This window comes from Salvelinus alpinus, chromosome 33 (genome assembly GCF_045679555.1).
Source record: "Salvelinus alpinus chromosome 33, SLU_Salpinus.1, whole genome shotgun sequence".
In the NCBI taxonomy this organism is placed as follows: domain Eukaryota; kingdom Metazoa; phylum Chordata; class Actinopteri; order Salmoniformes; family Salmonidae; genus Salvelinus; species Salvelinus alpinus.
The window spans coordinates 29,284,877-29,309,169 of NC_092118.1; the positions used below are offsets into that span (position 1 = coordinate 29,284,877).

At 41.0% G+C, this 24,293-nt stretch overlaps 1 protein-coding gene across 1 annotated transcript; it reads right to left on the reverse strand.

Annotated features, from left to right (window-relative positions):
* Positions 1 to 3,278: 3,278 nt before the first annotated feature.
* Positions 3,279 to 17,076, reverse strand: LOC139563111 (CREB-regulated transcription coactivator 3-like). The gene is made up of 6 exons (XM_071381399.1): positions 16,899 to 17,076; positions 13,337 to 13,434; positions 6,339 to 6,377; positions 5,088 to 5,173; positions 4,740 to 4,789; positions 3,279 to 3,802 (listed from the first exon to the last, which is right to left on the reverse strand). The coding sequence occupies exons 1-6, from the start codon at positions 16,994 to 16,996 to the stop codon at positions 3,391 to 3,393; spliced, it is 783 nt and encodes a 260-aa protein (XP_071237500.1). The 5' UTR covers positions 16,997 to 17,076; the 3' UTR covers positions 3,279 to 3,390.
* Positions 17,077 to 24,293: the final 7,217 nt, after the last annotated feature.

A 24,293-nucleotide genomic window follows, 5' to 3' on the forward strand; every position in this document is an offset into this window, starting at 1 on the left:
TAAAGGCCCAATGCAGCCGTTTTTATCATTTCTGGGTAACAATTACCTTACTGTGATTGTTTTCAATTAAAATTGTCAAAAATAAACAAAAATAGCTTCATAGCAAAGAGCAATTTCTAAGCAAGAATTTTGCTAGGACTGTCTGGAGTGGTCTGAGAGGAGGGGAAAACTGAAAACTAGCTGCTATTGGCAGAGGTTTGGAATTCTTTCTTATTGGTGATGTCACCAGGCAGACCAAAACAGGCTGAAATTTCAGGCAGTCTTCAAACCCCTCTTACACTAAAAGGCTATTAACATAATTTTCACAATATTATTCCAACCACAGTGTGGAAATATATATAAAACACAGAAAAATCCCTTTTTTTGACAGCACTGGGCCTTTAATGCAAATAATATTTTTATATTAAATAATGTGGTTCAGAAAACACCCAAAGGTCTTGGCTTGCTGGTCCTTTTTTTAAATGTATTATTGGCGATCGGTCCACGGCTTGGATCACCCTTTTAACAATTGTCTTTTGAAGAAAATAAAGTTGAGCACTTTCCACTAGCCTACAGAGTGGTTCCTCCCCAGGCACAAACCCAGCACAGAATACAGAGACACACTGATTTACACTGAGTGTACAGAACATTAAGAACAGCTGCTCTTTCCATGACACAGACTGACCAGGTGAATCCAGGTGAAAGATATGATCCCTTACTGATGTCACTTGTTAAATCCACTTCAATCAGTGTAGATGAAGGAATTTTTTAGCCGTGAGAAAATTGAGACAAGGATGGTGTATGTGTGCCATTCAGAATGTGAATGGGCAAGACAAAGGATTTAAGTGCCTTTGAATGGGGTATGGTAGTAGGTGCCAGGTGCACCAGTTTGTGTCAAGAACTGGAATGCTGCTGGGTTTTTCCCACTCAACAGAATGGTCCACCACCCAAAGGACATCCAGCCAACATAGGCCAGCATCCCTGTGGAACGCTTTCGACAATTTAAAGTCCATGCCCCGACGAGTTGGGAAATTAACTTGGTATTGCTGCTTCCACATTCTTAACAACTAAGCCACACAGGAAGACATACAGGGCCTTCAGAATGTATTTACATGTTGTTGTGCTACAGCCGGAATTTAAAATGGATTCAATTCAGATTTTGTCACGGGTCTACATACAATACGCCCAAATGTCAAAGTAGAATTCTGTTTTTCAAAATGTTTCCAAATTCAAATTTGTTTTCCGTTGCAAAGCGCTTTGATACGGTAAGCCCTAATGAACCTGGTGCGGTCTCAGAGAGTTTAGGGACTGCACAGAGAGATATTCTAACCACGCTGTGAAAGAGGGTGTCCATCTTGAGAAGGAGAGTGTGAGATGCATTCTCAAGGGGAAGAAGTGAAGTGAGGGATGGGGAGAGAAAGAGGGAGGGAGAGATTTGTCCTTAGAGGGAGAGTGAAGCATAAACACAGCCATTGGAGCTTAATGAAGAGCACTTGAGAAAGCCCTCAGCTGTAGCCAGTGAAAGAGATGTGTGTGTGAATGGGAGTGTGAGAGAGAGAGAGGGTCTGTGCGTGTGTGTGTGTACGTGTGTAGGTAAAGCAGAGTGCGAGCCCACCACTGAATGACTCTCTGATCTAGCCTGGAGCCTTGCACCAGATCATCAGCAAACAGTAAACATTTGACTTCAGATTCTAGTAGGGTGAGGCCGGGTGCTGCAGACTGTTCTAGTGCCCTGGCCAATTTCAGGCTGTATCCCTGTAAAAAGCCTCTGTCCACCACTGGGTCAGAAAACTAACACCCTCTTCTCCTCTCTCTCTCCACCTCCATCCATCTTCTCCTCCTGCACAGAACCAACTTGGACTCGGCTCTTCACACGAGTGCCATGAACCCCAACCCCCAGGACCCCTTTCACATATACCAGCAGATGGGCCGAGGGCCCCCCCAGCGCACCGGTGAGAACACACACAGCATCTGCACATACATAATTGAAAATGGAAAGCTGAAATGTCTTCAGTCAATAAGTATTCAACCCCTTTGTTATGGCAAGCCTAAATAAGTTCAGGAGTAAAAATTGTCAAGTCACATAATAAGTTGCATGAACTCTAAATTGTGTTTAACATGATTTTTTATAATGACTACCTCATCTCTGTATAATTATCTGTAAGGTCCCTCAGTTGAGCAGTGAATTTCAAACAGATTCAACCACAAAGACCAGGGAGGTTTTCCAATGCCTTGCAAAGAAGGGAACCTATTGGTAGATGGGTAAACAAAAACAAAAAAAGAAGACATTGTGAATATCTCTTTGAGCATGGTGAAGTTATTAATTACACTTTGGATGGTGTTACTACAAAGATACAGGCGTCCTTCCTAACTCAGTTGACGGAGAGGAAGGAAACCGTTTAGGTATTTCACCATGAGGCCAATAGTGACTTTAAAACAGTTAGAGTTTAATGGCAGTGATAGGAGAAAACTGAGGATGGATCAACATTGTAGTTACTTTACAATACTAACCTAAATGACAGAGTGAAAAGAAGAAAGCCTGTACAGAACACAAATATTCCAAAATATTTGTATTCTGTTTGCAATATGGGACTAAAAAGTAAAACTGCAACAAAAAAAATTGCAAAGAAATTAACTTTATGTCCTGAATGTTTGGTGCAAATCCAGCACAACACATCACTGAGTACCACTTTTCATATTTTCAAGCATGGTGATGGCTGCATCATGTTATGGGTATGCTTGTCATCAGCAAGGACTAGGGAGTTTTTTAGGATAAAACTAAACTGAGTAGAGCTAAGCACAGGCAAAATCCTACAAGAAAACTTGGCTAAGTCTGCTAATCAACAGACACCGGGAGACAAATTCACCTTTCAGCAGGATAATAACATAAAACACAAGACCACATCTACACTGGAGTTGCTTACCAAGACAACATGGAATGTTTCTGATTCAAAAACCAATTTGACAGAGCTTGAAGAATTTAGAAAAAAAGAATGGGAAAATATTGTACAATGCAGGTGTGCAATGAATGCTCTTACAGACTTACCCAGAAAGACTCACAGCTGATTCTAACATGTATTGACCCAGTGGTGAGAATACTTATGGAAATGAGACATTTCTGTATTTCATTTTCAATACATTTGCTAAAATGACTAAAAACATGTCTTCACTTTGTCATTGTGGGGTAATGTGTATAGATGGGTTAAAAAACAAATATTTAATCAATTTTAATCCATATTTAAACCATTACATTACTATGTGGTGATTGTGGACATCCCCTACGCATCTGTATGGTTAGTTACATACTGTATGTATGTACGTGTCTGTGCCTGGTTTCGCATGAGTGCACACAGACAAAAGACACATCCCCACACTCCTACAGTAAATACATTCACACCCATCTCCAGGCCTTTACTTAACCGTATTGGAGGAAAAGGTCCACGGTCCTTCTCCTTTGAGCTTCTTATCCAATGAGTTTGGAGGAGGTGAGAGGAGAGGATGCGAGGAAAGATTAACTGAGAAAAAACCACCCCCCACACACCCTGTCACCCTCCACCCCAAACACCCACCTCCTTCAGTCCAGCCTCCCTGGTGATTCCCTATGCCGAGGTGCATCATGGCGGCGGGCAGGTTGCCTGTGCTGCTGCCCCCGCTCAGGTTGGGGTGGTATCCCCCCCCTCCGTGGTGCCCGTCGTCCGGGTCCAGGGGTGTGGGCAGCGGTGAGGGGAAGTGCAGGTTGCTGAGGTCTGGCAGGGAACCACCCGTGTTCAACGAGCCCTGGTAGTTGGAGAGGCCCGCATTCTGCTCTGGAGACGGGAATATACTGAGGATAGGAGGGGAGAGAAAACTAATTATGAAGCGGATTTTAAAAGGGGAACTTCATTCAAAAGGTTTAATATGCATCTGGATGGGTAGAGGGGAGCAGGTTAGCGTTTTATGTTGTTCTGGAAGCAGCTCTGCAGAGCGGTCACTAGATGGCACAGCCACAAAGTAATACAATCTGATTTTAAACCTAACCCTAACGTTAACCACACCGCTAACCCTAATGCCTAACCTTAACCTTAAATGAATCAATTTTTACAATATAGCCAATTTCGACTTTGAAGCTGGCCTATCTAAGGGAAAACCTCTAAGTTCTGAACAAGACTCATGACAATAAACATCAATGTGCTAAAAGGGAGGGAATGTAACATCTGTGACATACTTTTGGGCGGCGTTACGGCCTTTTTTGTTGTGTGGCTAGGGCATTGTTTGTGAAATATACTAAATAAATGTTATCAATAATAGCATTGTTGAGAAGTAATGTTTGTGCGTGGATTACCATGTTTGTTAGTGGACTTCCCCTTTAAATGTACCAGCAAGTGAACATTTGCATCCCTGTTCATTCAAGCCCTCAGTGAGATAACTGACTCACTGCTCTATAGTAGTGACCAGCAGCCCACTGTACTGCACTGCTAGACCCAACAAACACACAGAATGTTGAAAGAATATGTTGATACAGACATCAACAATGTTGACACATACACACACAATGTTGACAGACTATGTTGACACGCACATCCACAATGTTGACACACACACACACACACACACACACACACACACACACACACACCATATATGGATCACATCCCAGTCTTTCTCCCTCTCAGACAGCTGTCATTGAGAATCACAAACAACTTGGTTCATAATGATGACTGATTGTTGTTTAAACACAGTGCCCTGTATGAGTGGATGGAAGATGGATCCTGAAGACTCACTTGATTCCAGGCACTTCACAGGATTTGGGCCGTGATGAGAGGGATTGAACCTATAATAGAGAAACAATTAGGTGATTAAACTGATCAAAAGCAAAAAGAGTGATGGAATCTCAAAATGACTAATCTAACTACTGGAATATTTAGTCAACAGTCGAAGCGTTATGGTTCTAGAACATGAATGATGTGTATTGGAAGCATGCATTCATTAGTACTGCAGCTTTTCCCATCAGCATTATCTCATCCCAAAAGGTTTCCATGTCTGTCATTATGTCTTAATCAACCCCCCGTGTCCCTCTCTCCAACCAATGAGAAATGACACACTCATCATGCACACACACACAAACTCACCTTCTTGGCCTCCCACAGTTGCTTTGGCAGGGGCTTGCTGACACCCATCAGACCCTCCTCATTAGACAGGGATGGGAAGGAGAACACTGGAGAGAGGAGGGGGGAGAAAGAGAGATTAGAGATAATCAACTCCTCACACACATCTCTAGTTATTCCCACCTATTGAAAGATCAAAAGACTGCAGAAAAATCTAGACTAGAGGTTATCAAGTGTTCGGACACAATGGGTGTTTCTTAATATGCATACTACCGTGCTCCACACTCTCATGCTCTGTGTGCATTCTCCAACCACGTTCTCTTGAGTACGTTCTTGTGAGGACGAGTACGGAGAATTCATAACACATTACATTTGACAAGCACTCGCACTCCCCCTACTGTATTACCTCACGCTGCACCTCCCCAAGAAAAAGCAAACGTTTTTCTTCCTAATTATCAGCTAGATATGTGAATCGTAATAATCTAGTTAGACAGCTAGTTAAACAGGCAAAAATGACCTAAATTCTTCATCGGTAGCTAGCTAACAATTATTCGTGACTATCTGGCTAGCTAACAGTACTAGTAGTTAGCCCTATTGACTTATGGGCTTGCGATCTACGGTACGTAGGCAGGTAAACATGCCAAAATTAACACAGCATGTATTTATTAACATATCAAGATTAAATATTGTCGTCAGGCAACATATGAGATGTGAAAAGGCAACATTTAATTCTGAAGTTTGAGTGTATTTTCTCTCGCTTCAGCTCAAATAATGGCCGACATTGATTTCAAGAAATGTTGCATCATTCTTTACGTGGTTGCATCATTTTCTTTGAAGCTTGCATCGATGCATGCTTCTCAAATGCGTACTCTGTTTCTTACATATTTTGAAGTGCCCTCCATGCGCCATTTCGCCTACTTTGATTTGGACGCATACTCCAACCCTCCCGTGCACGGAGCACGATAGCATGCATTTTGAGACACACACAATGACTCTGGGGATCTGCATGCAGGATTCCTAGGCAGTGTGTGTGTCCATTCCTGTATTGGGTTGTAAAGGTCAACGATGCTGTGAATGAAGCACGTCTTGTACGCTGACGCACATCTGTACATATACCAGGCAGCAACACATCCAGTGGCAAGCACCGTCACACACACATTACGGCCAGAGATCTAGGGGTGTGGGAGCTAGGGGGCAGCAGAAGGCCTCTTCTACACTTGTGTTGGGAAAGATGGAATCAGGGATGAGGAAGAGGGGGGAGGAGTTTCAACTCACCATCTCCAGAGCAGTCCACCTCGGCCTCGTTCACACTGGCTGCACTCCGGCCCCCGCAGGAGAGAGAGAGGGAGAGAGACATCAGATAAAGGAGAGGAGAGAGAGAGCAAGAGAAAGGAGGGGAAGAGAGGGAAGGGGTGAAGAAAGCAGAGGAACATTAGACAATCACATACTTTCACCAGCTGCTCAGATCCGGCCCACTGTGTTCACTTCACTGACAAAATAATCAACCCGTTGGACATCAGCAGCAGGCATTTTACCTTCAATATGAATATATTACCACTTCTTAAAACAAGGCAGCTGGGTTTAACATAGGAATCATGTTATATAATATGACTCCCAAATGGCACCCTATCCCCTATGTAGTGCACTACCTTTGATCAAAGCCCATAAGGCTTAGTTTCAAACGAGTGCACTATGTAGGGAATATGTTGCTATTCAGGACAAAGATTCATATTATACAGTCTTATTATTATTGTCCAACATTTCAGGAGGTTGTTGGCACCTTAATTGTGGAGAACGGGCTTGTGGCAATGACTAGAGCAGAATCATTGGATCGGTATAAAATACATCCAACACATGGTTTCCGGGTGTTTGATGCCATTCCATTTGCGCCGTTCTGACCATTACTATGAGCCGTTCTCCCCTCAGCAGCCTCCTGTGTCAACATCAATTCCGGTTGTCTTTTCTAAAAATCTATAGACTCACTGGGGTCAAATAAATAAAGTATATATAGTACTGTAGTACGGTAACAACGTGCTGATTTAAGTTATACAAGGTGAACCCCTAGAATGTGTGTTGTGATCTCAGTCCTGGGAAACAGGGGGATGGCGAGAGAGAGAGGGGGATGGCGGGAGAGAGAGGGGGATTGTGGGAGAGAGAGGGGGATGGCGGGAGAGAACGGAAGAAAGAGTTTTTTGTTTTTTTAATTGGCTAAGTGACCACAGTCCCAGTGAGAATAAAGAGAGGACCATTGTTTTTCCCTCGCCACAAAGATCCCACTGAGAACAGAACCTCTTTCTTTTTCCTCACTCTCTCTCACTCTCTCTCTCTTCCGCTCTCCTCACACACTGCAGGCTGGCTGCCAGGCATCCGATCCTCCCCTCTTTCTGTTTACTTCTCTTTTTTTCCTAGTTCACTCTGCCTCTCCCTCTTCTAACCCTTCTGCCATATTCTCTCTCTCTCAAAGCCTCGAATAACTGTCTCTTTCCCTCTGCCTTCTTGTTCTCTTTACTTTCCTGCATTCTCTCTTCCTCTTTTCCTACCATCGTCCTCCCCCATTCTTTCCCTCTTCTTCTGTCATTTTGTCTCCCTCTTCCCCTTTCTCAAGAACCTGGGCCACGTTCAGTAGACAAACTTTGTGGACCGTTTCAGATAGAAATGTCATGAATAGAGCAGTTAACGTGATTCCTTGTTCACATCAGAGAGGCATGTTTGTCCTACATGGCATATTTCTATTTGAACGGTCCACGACTTTATGCCCAGCTCTCCACTCAGCCAACCGGCAGGGAGAGAAGGCAATTGGCGGGAGTCCAACATCCCTTAATTTCCTCTCAAATGTGACCAGTCACAGAGACCTCTTGGAGAGATGCCACGGAGTGAAACGAGACCACTGGGACAAAAAATGTCTGTCTGCCGTCCCAACTCTTACTGTGGGACAGAATCACTGTAGTAAGGATTTGAGCTCAAGGCTTGTACTGATAGCACAACATAATTAAATACCAGAAGAAGACAATGAAATGTTGGTTTGGGATCAGTTCTAAGGTGCACAACTCCCGTCCTTTAAGCCCATAGTCCAAGTTTTCCCCTTCTGATTGGATGGCTAGTGCACAAATACGTGTTCCCAGGTCTAAACCAATCAGTGACTTAAAGCAGCATACCCTCTGCATCCACTGCAGACTGGAGTTGTGCCCTTGTCGTGGGTCGTGTTCATTAGGGCACAACGTAGCAAAATGTTTTGCATCAAGAAAATATTGAGTGTTTCTTACAAAGTCCAGGTAGTGTTTTCCTGTTTCAGTCCATGTTTGGTGCCTAATGAACGCAACTACTGAACGTTCCCATGCATAGCCCTGACTCACATCTGTCTGCCTGCCGGGATGGACGTTGAGATTGGTAATCAGACTGGCCAGTTTAATCAGACACTGGCTTACCACCTCTCAGAGTCTCACTGTAACCCTCCTGACAGGTGACACGCCCTCTGGGCCTCATAGGACACTGTACGCTGCAACGTACTACCCTTCACTCACCTGCAGGGGCAGCAGTGAGCCGCAACGGTTGCACCAGTAGTTCCCAAGTATTTGCATTTTACCATTTACCACACAATTTTTTGTCAGGCGCTGTTATCCAGAGCGACTTACAGTCAGTGCATTTAGTGATCTTCTAGATCATCAAAATACATTTTTTAAAGTTTTTTTTTAAAGCCGCAGCCCATTCTTAAGTCTCAACCCCATGGGAATACTGGGAATACTGGGAACATATGGCTATGACTGCCTGCAACCCAAAAGTGTATCTCAACCAACTCCGGTATTAGACAAACACTGCTCTAGTACTACAGAAAGGCATGTCTCTACTTGCTCTGTAGTCAATTACACTCCATCTGTCCTACGCTCTCTGCTGCGTCTTCACATGGCATGGACACACAAACGTAGGCCTATGCATCTTGACACACACACACACAGTGTCATGATATTCCTTCACAACAAATGGTGTCCCATACACTCCTCCTTATTTATTTGGGAAACAAAGCTAAAACTTTTAATTTGTCTCCATACTCCAGTATTTTGGATTTGAGATCAAATGTTTTATGAGACGACAGTACAGAATGTTACCTTTTATTTGAGGGTATTTTCATACATATCCGTTTTATTGTTTGGAAATAAAAGCACTTTATATGCATCTAGTCCTCTCATTTCAAGGTGTCATACATATTTGGACTAGGGTTGGGCGGTATCCAGATTTTCATGGAGTTCTACCGGCCTTCTCTAATCCCGGGAGTTACGATATTACCGGTTTAGAACACAAGGGGGCTCAAAAAAAAAATTCTAGCACCAGAATGCTAACAAAATTAGCACACGTAATAGCGAATTTCCACAGAACCTGCTAGCTAAATATGCTAACGAGCAAACGAAAATAAACAAATTGCAAAGACAGGCAATCCAGCTCATAAAGTTATACATAAATAGGTAGGAGCTACCGAGTGTCATGTCATTTTTGGTGAGTTTGGACATTTACAAGTAAAGGTGAACGAGACACATTGCGCAAATGAGCAAAGTTTTGACACATGCTTGTCTGAAGGAAGAACAGTACTGGCTCTGGAGCAGCATGTGTACACGCTGTGTCTGTGTGGAGTCTGGAGTCGCTAGGGCAATGGGCCTACCTGCTCTGCTCTGAGAAAAGGGGTGAGGAGCATACAGGCCAAGAACGGAGAGGACAAAAAAAACGCAAGGAAATCAAGCACTGGCAGCTGTACAGATAACTCATCCAAAGGGCTTTGACTTCTCAAACACAGCAGAAAGCAAACACTATATGATGTCCAGTGACCTTATTAATTAAGCCATTTGCTTAGATAACGCAGAATTCAGCGTTTTTCACAAAGGAAAAAAAGTATAATTTGCTTAAGAAATCTTGCTGCCAGATCTAAAATGTTTCTTGTAATTTCTGCTCGGCATCAGACAAATGTTGTGCTTCAGTTGCTCTTCTCCACTCGGATGAGAATTCACGAACGGGCATTCTATCAGCAGACAGCGCTCTGACTGATGTGTAGCTACTTTTCTCCGGTACTTCTCTTGGTGTAGCCAGCCTACTTTTCTTCAGGAAAATTAAAGGTTAACTTTAAGCAAAACATTAAGAAATGCAGCTGGCTACATTCTTTAAATGATAAACATTAATAACATGATGGCCATGCATAGTTAAAATAAATTAAAAAAAATACATTGTAAGCTCATTTACTTGTGTCGCTTTCAGCCAAAAAGCGTTGCACTCTGTTGTCATCTGATGAAAACGAAGCTATTTTCTGCTGAATGTGTAGCACTAATGTATTTTCTGCTGAATGTGTAGCACTAATATATTTTCTGCTGAATGTGTAGCACTAATGTATTTTCTGCTGAATGTGTAGCACTAATGTATTTTCTGCTGAATGTGTAGCACTAATGTATTTTCTGCTGAATGTGTAGCACTAATATATTTTCTGCTGAATGTGTAGCACTAATATATTTTCTGCTGAATGTGTAGCACTAATATATTTTCTGCTGAATGTGTAGCACTAATGTATTTTCTGCTGAATGTGTAGCACTAATGTATTTTCTGCTGAATGTGTAGCACTAATATATTTTCTGCTGAATGTGTAGCACTAATATATTTTCTGCTGAATGTGTAGCACTAATATATTTTCTGCTGAATGTGTAGCACTAATATATTTTCTGCTGAATGTGTAGCACTAATGTATTTTCTGCTGAATGTGTAGCACTAATATATTTTCTGCTGAATGTGTAGCACTAATATATTTTCTGCTGAATGTGTAGCACTAATGTATTTTCTGCTGAATGTGTAGCACTAATGTATTTTCTGCTGAATGTGTAGCACTAATGTATTTTCTGCTGAATGTGTAGCACTAATATATTTTCTGCTGAATGTGTAGCACTAATATATTTTCTGCTGAATGTGTAGCACTAATGTATTTTCTGCTGAATGTGTAGCACTAATATATTTTCTGCTGAATGTGTAGCACTAATGTATTTTCTGCTGAATGTGTAGCACTAATGTATTTTCTGCTGAATGTGTAGCACTAATGTATTTTCTGCTGAATGTGTAGCACTAATATATTTTCTGCTGAATGTGTAGCACTAATGTATTTTCTGCTGAATGTGTATCACTAATGTATTTTCTGCTGAATGTGTATCACTAATATATTTTCTGCTGAATGTGTAGCACTAATATATTTTCTGCTGAATGTGTAGCACTAATATATTTTCTGCTGAATGTGTAGCACTGATATATTTTCTGCTGAATGTATAGCACTAATGTATTTTCTGCTGAATGTGTAGCACTAATGTATTTTCTGCTGAATGTGTAGCACTAATGTATTTTCTGCTGAATGTGTAGCACTAATGTATTTTCTGCTGAATGTGTAGCACTAATATATTTTCTGCTGAATGTGTAGCACTAATATATTTTCTGCTGAATGTGTAGCACTAATATTTTTTCTGCTGAATGTGTAGCACTAATATATTTTCTGCTGAATGTGTAGCACTAATATATTTTCTGCTGAATGTGTAGCACTGATGTATTTTCTGCTGAATGTGTAGCACTAATATATTTTCTGCTGAATGTGTAGCACTAATATATTTTCTGCTGAATGTGTAGCACTAATATATTTTCTGCTGAATGTGTAGCACTAATATATTTTCTGCTGAATGTGTAGCACTAATATATTTTCTGCTGAATGTGTAGCACTAATGTATTTTCTGCTGAATGTGTAGCACTAATATATTTTCTGCTGAATGTGTAGCACTGATGTATTTTCTGCTGAATGTGTAGCACTAATATATTTTCTGCTGAATGTGTAGCACTAATGTATTTTCTGTGAAGGAAAACTATAGTTGCACATCCCTGATTACTCTATTGAAGTAAAAAAAACACTTGCCTTTCAATATAAAACACCACCCCTGTCAATACACAGCTGGACTCACCTGCCAATATCCTGTTTAAACATGTTGGCTAAACAAATAGAGTGGTAATCCATTCTGGGACCATAGGAGCCTATCCAAGTCTCTCTATCTCTCCAACATTAAGACATCACTCGCTGATAATGCATTAACACAACACATTCCACTGTCTGTCACTCTTAACAGAGAGGGGTAAGGGGAGGAATGGATGGAAGGGAGAACATTTTAAATACACACAGATGAGAGAGGAATGGAGGGAGGGAGGAACGGAGGGAGAGTTGGAGGGATAGAAAGAGAGGGGAGAGATGATAGAAAGACAAGAGAAGGAGAGAGAGAATGGAAAGAAAAGACTCAGACACAGAGGAAAGTGAGGGAGGGTAAAGAGAAAGAAGAGAGGATGATATAGAATAAGTAGCGATGTGAAGGTAAAGGGGAAAAACTAAAGATGTAGACACAGAGGAGAGAGGAATGGAGGAAAGGAAGACAGGAGTGAAAGAGAGGAGTCTCTACAGGCCCAGGACTGTCCCAACCAACCATACATAAACTCTTCTATCACCACTTAGATATTTTAATAAGGCACACTGACAGTGTAGACAGGAAATCAATTCATATCTTTCTACAATGTCTCAGTAAAGTTTCAAATTTGTTATAAACCTTAGATGTTGTAGAAAGATTTTAAATTATTTCCTGCCTACACCATCTGTTTACATTGATTACAATTAATGTTATCGCACAACCTCTCCTCAAAAACCTCCAACCAGTTCCACAAATTTGATACATTCCAGAACTTGCACAATGCGCATAGAAAGTGGATACGCATGGCTGCGCGTCACAATGGTAAAATGTAAACATCATTTTGGGAGACATGGTATAGACACGGCAGCACTACTGTAGCTAGTGGAATAGTGTAGAAGCCATTGGTAACTGTAAACCATTTTACCAGTCTAGTTAATCATCGTGGCTAACTGTGGGGTGAAAACAATTCCCTTATTTACTGTTAAATAGCCAATCTCTTTGGGCTCCTTGGGCTCTGTTCAGAAGAAGTGCACTGTGTAGGGAATAGGGTGCCGTTTGATACGTGCTTTATTTGTATCCATTCAGGAAATTATTGTAGATGTACAGGTGTGTGCGCACGTGCACAGTAAGAAAGAGGTGTGTGTAGGTGAGGTCTGTCTATGTGTGTGAGTTAATGTATGCAGGTGTGTGCAAATGGTATGAGTGGGTGTGTTTGCACACGTGCAGATGCAAAGTGTGTGTGTAGACGAGATGTGTATGCATGCGTGTGTGTGCAGATAGTTGTATGTGTGCAGATGCTGTGTGTGTGTGGGTTCTCACCGTTGCGCTGGGGGGGCCCTCTGCCCATCTGCTGGTTCATGCCAAAGGGGTCCTGGGGGTTCATGGCACTCGTATGAAGAGCCGAGTCCGAGTTGGTTCTGTGGAGGAGGAGAGAGATAGAGGGAGGAGGAGAGAGGGAGGAGGAGGAGATGGAGGAGAGTGTTAATTTTCTCCCCAATGTTGTGGTATTCAATTGGTAGTTACAGTTTTGTCTCATCGCTGCAACTCCCATATGGACACGGGACAGGTGAAGGTCGAGAGCCGTGCGTCCTCCGAAACACAACCCAACCAAGCCGCACTGCTTCTTGACACAATGCCCACTTAACTCAGAAGCCAGCCGCACCAATGTGTCAGAGGAAACACCATACACCTGGCGACCGTGTCAGCATGCACTTTGCCTGGCCCGCCACAGGAGTCGCTAGTGCGCGATGGGACAAGGACATCCCTGCCGGCCAAACCCTCCCCTAACCTGGACGACGCTGGGCCAATTGTGCGCCACCCCATGGGTCTCCCGATCGCAACAGAGCCTGGATTTTAACCCAGAATCTCCAGTGGCACAGCTAGCACTGCGATGCAGTACCTTAGACCACTGAGCCACTCGGGAGGCAGGGAGTTAATATTCTGAGCCAGTGGTGGACAGAGGCTGAGGACGCCTTGCGGCTAGGTCAGAGAGTCATTCAGTGGTGGACAGAGGATGAGGACGCCTCATGGCTAGGTCAGAGAGTCATTCAGTGGTGGACAGAGGCTGAGGACGCCTCACGGCTAGGTCAGAGAGTCATTCAGTGGTGGACAGAGGATGAGGACGCCTCATGGCTAGGTCAGAGAGTCATTCAGTGGTGGACAGAGGCTGAGGACGCCTCATGGCTAGGTCAGAGAGTCATTCAGTGGTGGACAGAGGATGAGGACGCCTCATGGCTAGGTCAGAGAGTCATTCAGTGGTGGACAGAGGCTGAGGACGCCTCACGGCTAGGTCAGAGAGTCATTCAGTGGTGGACAGAGGATGAGGACGCCTCATGGCTAGGTCAGAGAGTCATTCAGTGGTGGACAGAGGCTGAGGACGCCTCATGGCTAGGTCAGAGAGTCATTCAGTGGTGGACAGAAGCTGAGGACGCCTCGCGGCTAGGTCAGAGAGTCATTCAGTGGTGGACAGAGGATGAGGACGCCTCGCGGCTAGGTCAGAGAGTCATTCAGTGGTGGACAGAAGCTGAGGACGCCTCGCGGCTAGGTCAGAGAGTCATTCAGTGGTGGACAGAAGCTGAGGACGCCTCGCGGCTAGGTCAGAGAGTCATTCAGTGGTGGACAGAAGCTGAGGACGCCTCACGGCTAGGTCAGAGAGTCATTCAGTGGTGGACAGAGGATGAGGACGCCTCACGGCTAGGTCAGAGAGTCATTCAGTGGTGGACAGAAGCTGAGGACGCCTCCCGGCTAGGTCAGAGAGTCATTCAGTGGTGGACAGAGGATGAGGACGACTTGCGGCTAGGTCAGAGAGTCATTCAGTGGTGGACAGAGGATGAGGACGCCTCATGGCTAGGTCAGAGAGTCATTCAGTGGTGGACAGAGGATGAGGACGACTTGCGGCTAGGTCAGAGAGTCATTCAGTGGTGGACAGAGGATGAGGACGCCTCATGGCTAGGTCAGAGAGTCATTCAGTGGTGGACAGAAGCTGAGGACGCCTCGCGGCTAGGTCAGAGAGTCATTCAGTGGTGGACAGAGGATGAGGACGCCTCACGGCTAGGTCAGAGAGTCATTCAGTGGTGGACAGAAGCTGAGGACGCCTCGCGGCTAGGTCAGAGAGTCATTCAGTGGTGGACAGAAGCTGAGGACGCCTCACGGCTAGGTCAGAGAGTCATTCAGTGGTGGACAGAGGATGAGGACGCCTCCCGGCTAGGTCAGAGAGTCATTCAGTGGTGGACAGAAGCTGAGGACGCCTCACGGCTAGGTCAGAGAGTCATTCAGTGGTGGACAGAGGATGAGGACGCCTCATGGCTAGGTCAGAGAGTCATTCAGTGGTGGACAGAGGATGAGGACGACTTGCGGCTAGGTCAGAGAGTCATTCAGTGGTGGACAGAGGATGAGGACGCCTCATGGCTAGGTCAGAGAGTCATTCAGTGGTGGACAGAGGATGAGGACGACTTGCGGCTAGGTCAGAGAGTCATTCAGTGGTGGACAGAGGATGAGGACGCCTCATGGCTAGGTCAGAGAGTCATTCAGTGGTGGACAGAGGATGAGGACGCCTCATGGCTAGGTCAGAGAGTCATTCAGTGGTGGACAGAAGCTGAGGACGCCTCGCGGCTAGGTCAGAGAGTCATTCAGTGGTGGGTCCGCACTCTGCTCTGCCGCCACACTTATACTTCGACACACACATTCTCAAACGTACACACACTCACCCCCCCCTCTCAGATGCACACACACACACACATATCTCTTTCACTGGCTATAGCTGAGGGCTTTCTCAAGTGCTCTTCATTAAGCTCCAATAGCTGTGTTTATACTTCACTCTCCCTCTAAGGACAAATCTCTCCCTCCCTCTCTCCCCATCCCTCACTTTCTCTTCCCCTTGAGAATGCATCTCTCACACTCTCCTTCTCAAGATAGACACCCCCTTTCACAGGGTGGTTATAATGTCTCTCTGTGCAGTCCCTAAACTCTCTGAGACCGCACAATGTTCATTAGGGCACACCGTAGCAAAGCACTCTGCAATGGAAAACAAAAACAAGTGTTTCTTATTGGACAAGTACAGGTAGATTGTAGCTCCCCGTTTCTGAACTTTTTCCTCCCACTGAACACGCCCTAGAGCTCAGTATGGTTCATAACAGAGAGTCAATTCATTCATTAACAGCATATGATCAATAACAATTGACATAACATTGGTGATTAACAACATGTAATTTATATGCAAATAAACATTGTAACATTTTCAATTAGCATCGTAACACCAGCATCACATCAGGAAACAGACAGATGGTCCAAAGAAAGACCAAACGATGAATGTAAATAAACTAAATAGTAGTGAATAAATCCACTGTGAGTCAGGAGGCACAGTGTTAGGTAGCGATGGGTGGCAGCAGCAGCGACAGGGTAGGTGGCGACAGCCTTACCCACCCAGTCACACGGTCCTACAGCTGGGTTAGTGACAATGACAGAAGAAAAAGACTGATTAGTGTTACTAGTATAGCGAGGTAGAAGGACAGAGAGGTAGAGGGAGGGAGTGAAAGCTAACAGACACAGTAGTCTGTCTTGTGCTCCAACTCTGCGTCTCAAAGCCTTGCTAGAGAGACAGATGAAAAAAAAAAAAAAAAAGAGTTAAACAAGAGGGTGATTGAGGAGAGGAAGAGGGCATACAAAAGATAGAGCAAGAGAGGACATGAGATTGAAAGAGAGAGGAGAGAGAGCAGGGGGGTGAGAGAGCAAGAGAGAGGGGGGGTGGTGAGAGAGTAAGTGAGAATGAGAAGAAGGCTTGGGCAGTCTACAACAGAGAGAGGAGAGACAGAGCAGTCCGGCAGAGTGGTTGGTCCGTGTGAGAGAAAAAGCAAGAGAGGAGGCTGAAGAGTTCAAAGGTCACCTGTTGAGCTGTGATATTAATCTAAATCCTGGTCGTTTCTCCTCGGCCCACGGCTGCTGCTCCCTTGGGAGAGGGAAAGAGAGAAACATCACGCTCATTTCATAGTTTACTTGAGCTCAGAAAAGGCCTGGATGAGAGAGTGGGGGGGGGTAGAGAGAGAGAGAGAGAGAATAGTTTGGAAATTCTAAGGTGAGGAGGGAAATCTGGATGATCTACTAAAGTGGACTGACTACAGGTCTGGAAACAGGCCAACTAAAGTGGACTGACTACAGGTCTGGAAACCGGTCTACAATACTGTCCAACCGTATGGAGTATGTAAAGGAACCCCCTAAAAAACACAATGTCCATCAGACATTCAACTATGCTTTGTGGAAAGTAATTATTTTTCAGGCGGAACTGACTACACCTATTTGAATACATTTTGTTTTTACAGCTCTCAGGAAGTGACTACTTTTGTAAATGATTGAAATTCAGATCTGAGAAAGCAACTAAATGTAAAACAAATTTGAATACAGATCTCAGGAAGTGACTACTTTTCTGAAATGAATGGATTGGCTGCCTTCAACTAATGACAAGGCTGTATCTGGAACTGCATGTTAAAGATATAATGAAGAGAGTACACCATTTCCTATACTATTCCAATCTGACAGTCATATTTGATCAAGACAATACATTTCTATCTGAACTTTCTGTAAATGTCCATAATCAAGTCAAACCAATTAACCAATTACATTTTGTACAGATAAGTTGACGCTCAACTACTATACAAGTCTTTAAACATGCCACTGAAAAGGTCGAAAGATGCAATACATTTTATGATACCTGAAAACACTGCAGAGTAATTCAAAAGCTATTTGCAAACAGCAAGTTGAATGCTTAGCAGAAAGAACTTTGAACCTTTTTGTCCATCGTAGGGTAAATGTCCTTGTTTCAAACACACATTATACGATCTTTAAAGGGATAGTTTAAGCAGAATACAAACTAACATGATTTTCAACCTACTTTGGCTGTAGTTGATTCAAGAAGGCTGTTTTGGGATGTTTAGTTTCCTTTCGAAACTTAATAGCCATATTTTGTTACTGTTAGCATTCTCAGTAACATTTAACATGACATTGTTCTCGTCCTGTGTAATCAAGCTATAATTACTTTGTTACTGTTAGCATTCTCAGTAACATTTAACATGACATTGTTCTCGTCCTGTGTAATCAAGCTATAATTACTTTGTTACTGTTAGCATTCTCAGTAACATTTAACATGACATTGTTCTCGTCCTGTGTAATCAAGCTATAATTACTTTGTTACTGTTAGCATTCTCAGTAACATTTAACATGACATGGTTCTCGTCCTGTGTAATCAAGCTATAATTACTTTGTTACTGTTAGCATTCTCAGTAACATTTAACATGACATGGTTCTCGTCCTGTGTAATCAAGCTATAATTACTTTGTTACTGTTATCATTCTCAGTAACATTTAACATGACATGGTTCTCGTCCTGTGTAATCAAGCTATAATTACTTTGTTACTGTTATCATTCTCAGTAACATTTAACATGACATGGTTCTCGTCCTGTGTAATCAAGCTATAATTACTTTGTTACTGTTATCATTCTCAGTAACATTTAACATGACATGGTTCTCGTCCTGTGTAATCAAGCTATAATTACTTTGTTACTGTTATCATTCTCAGTAACATTTAACATGACATGGTTCTCGTCCTGTGTAATCAAGCTATAATTACTTTGTTACTGTTAGCATTCTCAGTAACATTTAACATGACATGGTTCTCGTCCTGTGTAATCAAGCTATAATTACTTTGTTACTGTTAGCATTCTCAGTAACATTTAACATGACATGGTTCTCGTCCTGTGTAATCAAGCTATAATTACTTTGTTACTGTTAGCATTCTCAGTAACATTTAACATGACATGGTTCTCGTCCTGTGTAATCAAGCTATAATTACTTTGTTACTGTTAGCATTCTCAGTAACATTTAACATGACATGGTTCTCGTCCTGTGTAATCAAGCTATAATTACTTTGTTACTGTTAGCATTCTCAGTAACATTTAACATGACATGGTTCTCGTCCTGTGTAATCAAGCTATAATTACTTTGTTACTGTTAGCATTCTCAGTAACATTTAACATGACATGGTTCTCGTCCTGTGTAATCAAGCTATAATTACTTTGTTACTGTTATCATTCTCAGTAACATTTAACATGACATGGTTCTCGTCCTGTGTAATCAAGCTATAATTACTTTGTTACTGTTATCATTCTCAGTAACATTTAACATGACATGGTTCTCGTCCTGTGTAATCAAGCTATAATTACTTTGTTACTGTTATCATTCTCAGTAACATTTAACATGACATGGTTCTCGTCCTGTGTAATCAAGCTATAATTACTTTGTTACTGTTATCATTCTCAGTAACATTTAACATGACATGGTTCTCGTCCTGTGTAATCAAGCTATAATTACTTTGTTACTGTTAGCATTCTCAGTAACATTTAACATGACATGGTTCTCGTCCTGTGTAATCAAGCTATAATTACTTTGTTACTGTTAGCATTCTCAGTAACATTTAACATGACATGGTTCTCGTCCTGTGTAATCAAGCTATAATTACTTTGTTACTGTTAGCATTCTCAGTAACATTTAACATGACATGGTTCTCGTCCTGTGTAATCAAGCTATAATTACTTTGTTACTGTTAGCATTCTCAGTAACATTTAACATGACATGGTTCTCGTCCTGTGTAATCAAGCTATAATTACTTTGTTACTGTTAGCATTCTCAGTAACATTTAACATGACATGGTTCTCGTCCTGTGTAATCAAGCTATAATTACTTTGTTACTGTTAGCATTCTCAGTAACATTTAACATGACATGGTTCTCGTCCTGTGTAATCAAGCTATAATTACTTTGTTACTGTTAGCATTCTCAGTAACATTTAACATGACATGGTTCTCGTCCTGTGTAATCAAGCTATAATTACTTTGTTACTGTTAGCATTCTCAGTAACATTTAACATGACATGGTTCTCGTCCTGTGTAATCAAGCTATAATTACTTTGTTACTGTTAGCATTCTCAGTAACATTTAACATGACATGGTTCTCGTCCTGTGTAATCAAGCTATAATTACTTTGTTACTGTTATCATTCTCAGTAACATTTAACATGACATGGTTCTCGTCCTGTGTAATCAAGCTATAATTACTTTGTTACTGTTAGCATTCTCAGTAACATTTAACATGACATGGTTCTCGTCCTGTGTAATCAAGCTATAATTACTTTGTTACTGTTAGCATTCTCAGTAACATTTAACATGACATGGTTCTCGTCCTGTGTAATCAAGCTATAATTACTTTGTTACTGTTAGCATTCTCAGTAACATTTAACATGACATGGTTCTCGTCCTGTGTAATCAAGCTATAATTACTTTGTTACTGTTAGCATTCTCAGTAACATTTAACATGACATGGTTCTCGTCCTGTGTAATCAAGCTATAATTACTTTGTTACTGTTAGCATTCTCAGTAACATTTAACATGACATGGTTCTCGTCCTGTGTAATCAAGCTATAATTACTTTGTTACTGTTAGCATTCTCAGTAACATTTAACATGACATGGTTCTCGTCCTGTGTAATCAAGCTATAATTACTTTGTTACTGTTAGCATTCTCAGTAACATTTAACATGACATGGTTCTCGTCCTGTGTAATCAAGCTATAATTACTTTGTTACTGTTAGCATTCTCAGTAACATTTAACATGACATGGTTCTCGTCCTGTGTAATCAAGCTATAATTACTTTGTTACTGTTAGCATTCTCAGTAACATTTAACATGACATGGTTCTCGTCCTGTGTAATCAAGCTATAATTACTTTGTTACTGTTAGCATTCTCAGTAACATTTAACATGACATGGTTCTCGTCCTGTGTAATCAAGCTATAATTACTTTGTTACTGTTATCATTCTCAGTAACATTTAACATGACATGGTTCTCGTCCTGTGTAATCAAGCTATAATTACTTTGTTACTGTTATCATTCTCAGTAACATTTAACATGACATGGTTCTCGTCCTGTGTAATCAAGCTATAATTACTTTGTTACTGTTATCATTCTCAGTAACATTTAACATGACATGGTTCTCGTCCTGTGTAATCAAGCTATAATTACTTTGTTACTGTTATCATTCTCAGTAACATTTAACATGACATGGTTCTCGTCCTGTGTAATCAAGCTATAATTACTTTGTTACTGTTAGCATTCTCAGTAACATTTAACATGACATGGTTCTCGTCCTGTGTAATCAAGCTATAATTACTTTGTTACTGTTAGCATTCTCAGTAACATTTAACATGACATGGTTCTCGTCCTGTGTAATCAAGCTATAATTACTTTGTTACTGTTAGCATTCTCAGTAACATTTAACATGACATGGTTCTCGTCCTGTGTAATCAAGCTATAATTACTTTGTTACTGTTAGCATTCTCAGTAACATTTAACATGACATGGTTCTCGTCCTGTGTAATCAAGCTATAATTACTTTGTTACTGTTAGCATTCTCAGTAACATTTAACATGACATGGTTCTCGTCCTGTGTAATCAAGCTATAATTACTTTGTTACTGTTAGCATTCTCAGTAACATTTAACATGACATGGTTCTCGTCCTGTGTAATCAAGCTATAATTACTTTGTTACTGTTATCATTCTCAGTAACATTTAACATGACATGGTTCTCGTCCTGTGTAATCAAGCTATAATTACTTTGTTACTGTTATCATTCTCAGTAACATTTAACATGACATGGTTCTCGTCCTGTGTAATCAAGCTATAATTACTTTGTTACTGTTATCATTCTCAGTAACATTTAACATGACATGGTTCTCGTCCTGTGTAATCAAGCTATAATTACTTTGTTACTGTTATCATTCTCAGTAACATTTAACATGACATGGTTCTCGTCCTGTGTAATCAAGCTATAATTACTTTGTTACTGTTATCATTCTCAGTAACATTTAACATGACATGGTTCTCGTCCTGTGTAATCAAGCTATAATTACTTTGTTACTGTTATCATTCTCAGTAACATTTAACATGACATGGTTCTCGTCCTGTGTAATCAAGCTATAATTACTTTGTTACTGTTAGCATTCTCAGTAACATTTAACATGACATGGTTCTCGTCCTGTGTAATCAAGCTATAATTACTTTGTTACTGTTAGCATTCTCAGTAACATTTAACATGACATGGTTCTCGTCCTGTGTAATCAAGCTATAATTACTTTGTTACTGTTAGCATTCTCAGTAACATTTAACATGACATGGTTCTCGTCCTGTGTAATCAAGCTATAATTACTTTGTTACTGTTAGCATTCTCAGTAACATTTAACATGACATGGTTCTCGTCCTGTGTAATCAAGCTATAATTACTTTGTTACTGTTAGCATTCTCAGTAACATTTAACATGACATGGTTCTCGTCCTGTGTAATCAAGCTATAATTACTTTGTTACTGTTAGCATTCTCAGTAACATTTAACATGACATGGTTCTCGTCCTGTGTAATCAAGCTATAATTACTTTGTTACTGTTAGCATTCTCAGTAACATTTAACATGACATGGTTCTCGTCCTGTGTAATCAAGCTATAATTACTTTGTTACTGTTAGCATTCTCAGTAACATTTAACATGACATGGTTCTCGTCCTGTGTAATCAAGCTATAATTACTTTGTTACTGTTAGCATTCTCAGTAACATTTAACATGACATGGTTCTCGTCCTGTGTAATCAAGCTATAATTACTTTGTTACTGTTATCATTCTCAGTAACATTTAACATGACATGGTTCTCGTCCTGTGTAATCAAGCTATAATTACTTTGTTACTGTTATCATTCTCAGTAACATTTAACATGACATTGTTCTCGTCCTGTGTAATCAAGCTATAATTACTTTGTTACTGTTATCATTCTCAGTAACATTTAACATGACATGGTTCTCGTCCTGTGTAATCAAGCTATAATTACTTTGTTACTGTTAGCATTCTCAGTAACATTTAACATGACATTGTTCTCGTCCTGTGTAATCAAGCTATAATTACTTTGTTACTGTTAGCATTCTCAGTAACATTTAACATGACATTGTTCTCGTCCTGTGTAATCAAGCTATAATTACTTTGTTACTGTTAGCATTCTCAGTAACATTTAACATGACATGGTTCTCGTCCTGTGTAATCAAGCTATAATTACTTTGTTACTGTTAGCATTCTCAGTAACATTTAACATGACATGGTTCTCGTCCTGTGTAATCAAGCTATAATTACTTTGTTACTGTTAGCATTCTCAGTAACATTTAACATGACATGGTTCTCGTCCTGTGTAATCAAGCTATAATTACTTTGTTACTGTTAGCATTCTCAGTAACATTTAACATGACATGGTTCTCGTCCTGTGTAATCAAGCTATAATTACTTTGTTACTGTTAGCATTCTCAGTAACATTTAACATGACATGGTTCTCGTCCTGTGTAATCAAGCTATAATTACTTTGTTACTGTTAGCATTCTCAGTAACATTTAACATGACATGGTTCTCGTCCTGTGTAATCAAGCTATAATTACTTTGTTACTGTTAGCATTCTCAGTAACATTTAACATGACATGGTTCTCGTCCTGTGTAATCAAGCTATAATTACTTTGTTACTGTTAGCATTCTCAGTAACATTTAACATGACATGGTTCTCGTCCTGTGTAATCAAGCTATAATTACTTTGTTACTGTTAGCATTCTCAGTAACATTTAACATGACATGGTTCTCGTCCTGTGTAATCAAGCTATAATTACTTTGTTACTGTTAGCATTCTCAGTAACATTTAACATGACATGGTTCTCGTCCTGTGTAATCAAGCTATAATTACTTTGTTACTGTTAGCATTCTCAGTAACATTTAACATGACATGGTTCTCGTCCTGTGTAATCAAGCTATAATTACTTTGTTACTGTTATCATTCTCAGTAACATTTAACATGACATGGTTCTCGTCCTGTGTAATCAAGCTATAATTACTTTGTTACTGTTAGCATTCTCAGTAACATTTAACATGACATGGTTCTCGTCCTGTGTAATCAAGCTATAATTACTTTGTTACTGTTATCATTCTCAGTAACATTTAACATGACATGGTTCTCGTCCTGTGTAATCAAGCTATAATTACTTTGTTACTGTTATCATTCTCAGTAACATTTAACATGACATGGTTCTCGTCCTGTGTAATCAAGCTATAATTACTTTGTTACTGTTATCATTCTCAGTAACATTTAACATGACATGGTTCTCGTCCTGTGTAATCAAGCTATAATTACTTTGTTACTGTTATCATTCTCAGTAACATTTAA

Excerpts from the sequence above, each read along its gene's own strand:
- LOC139563111 (XM_071381399.1), bottom strand. The coding sequence starts at position 16,996 with ATGAGCGTGATGTTTCTCTCTTTCCCTCTCCCAAGGGAGCAGCAGCCG. Across the intron at positions 13,435-16,898 it reads TTAATATCACAGCTCAACAG|AACCAACTCGGACTCGGCTC; the intron begins GTGACCTTTGAA and ends CCTCCTCCACAG. Across the intron at positions 6,378-13,336 it reads AGGGCCCCCCCAGCGCAACG|CCAGTGTGAACGAGGCCGAG; the intron begins GTGAGAACCCAC and ends GCCGGAGTGCAG.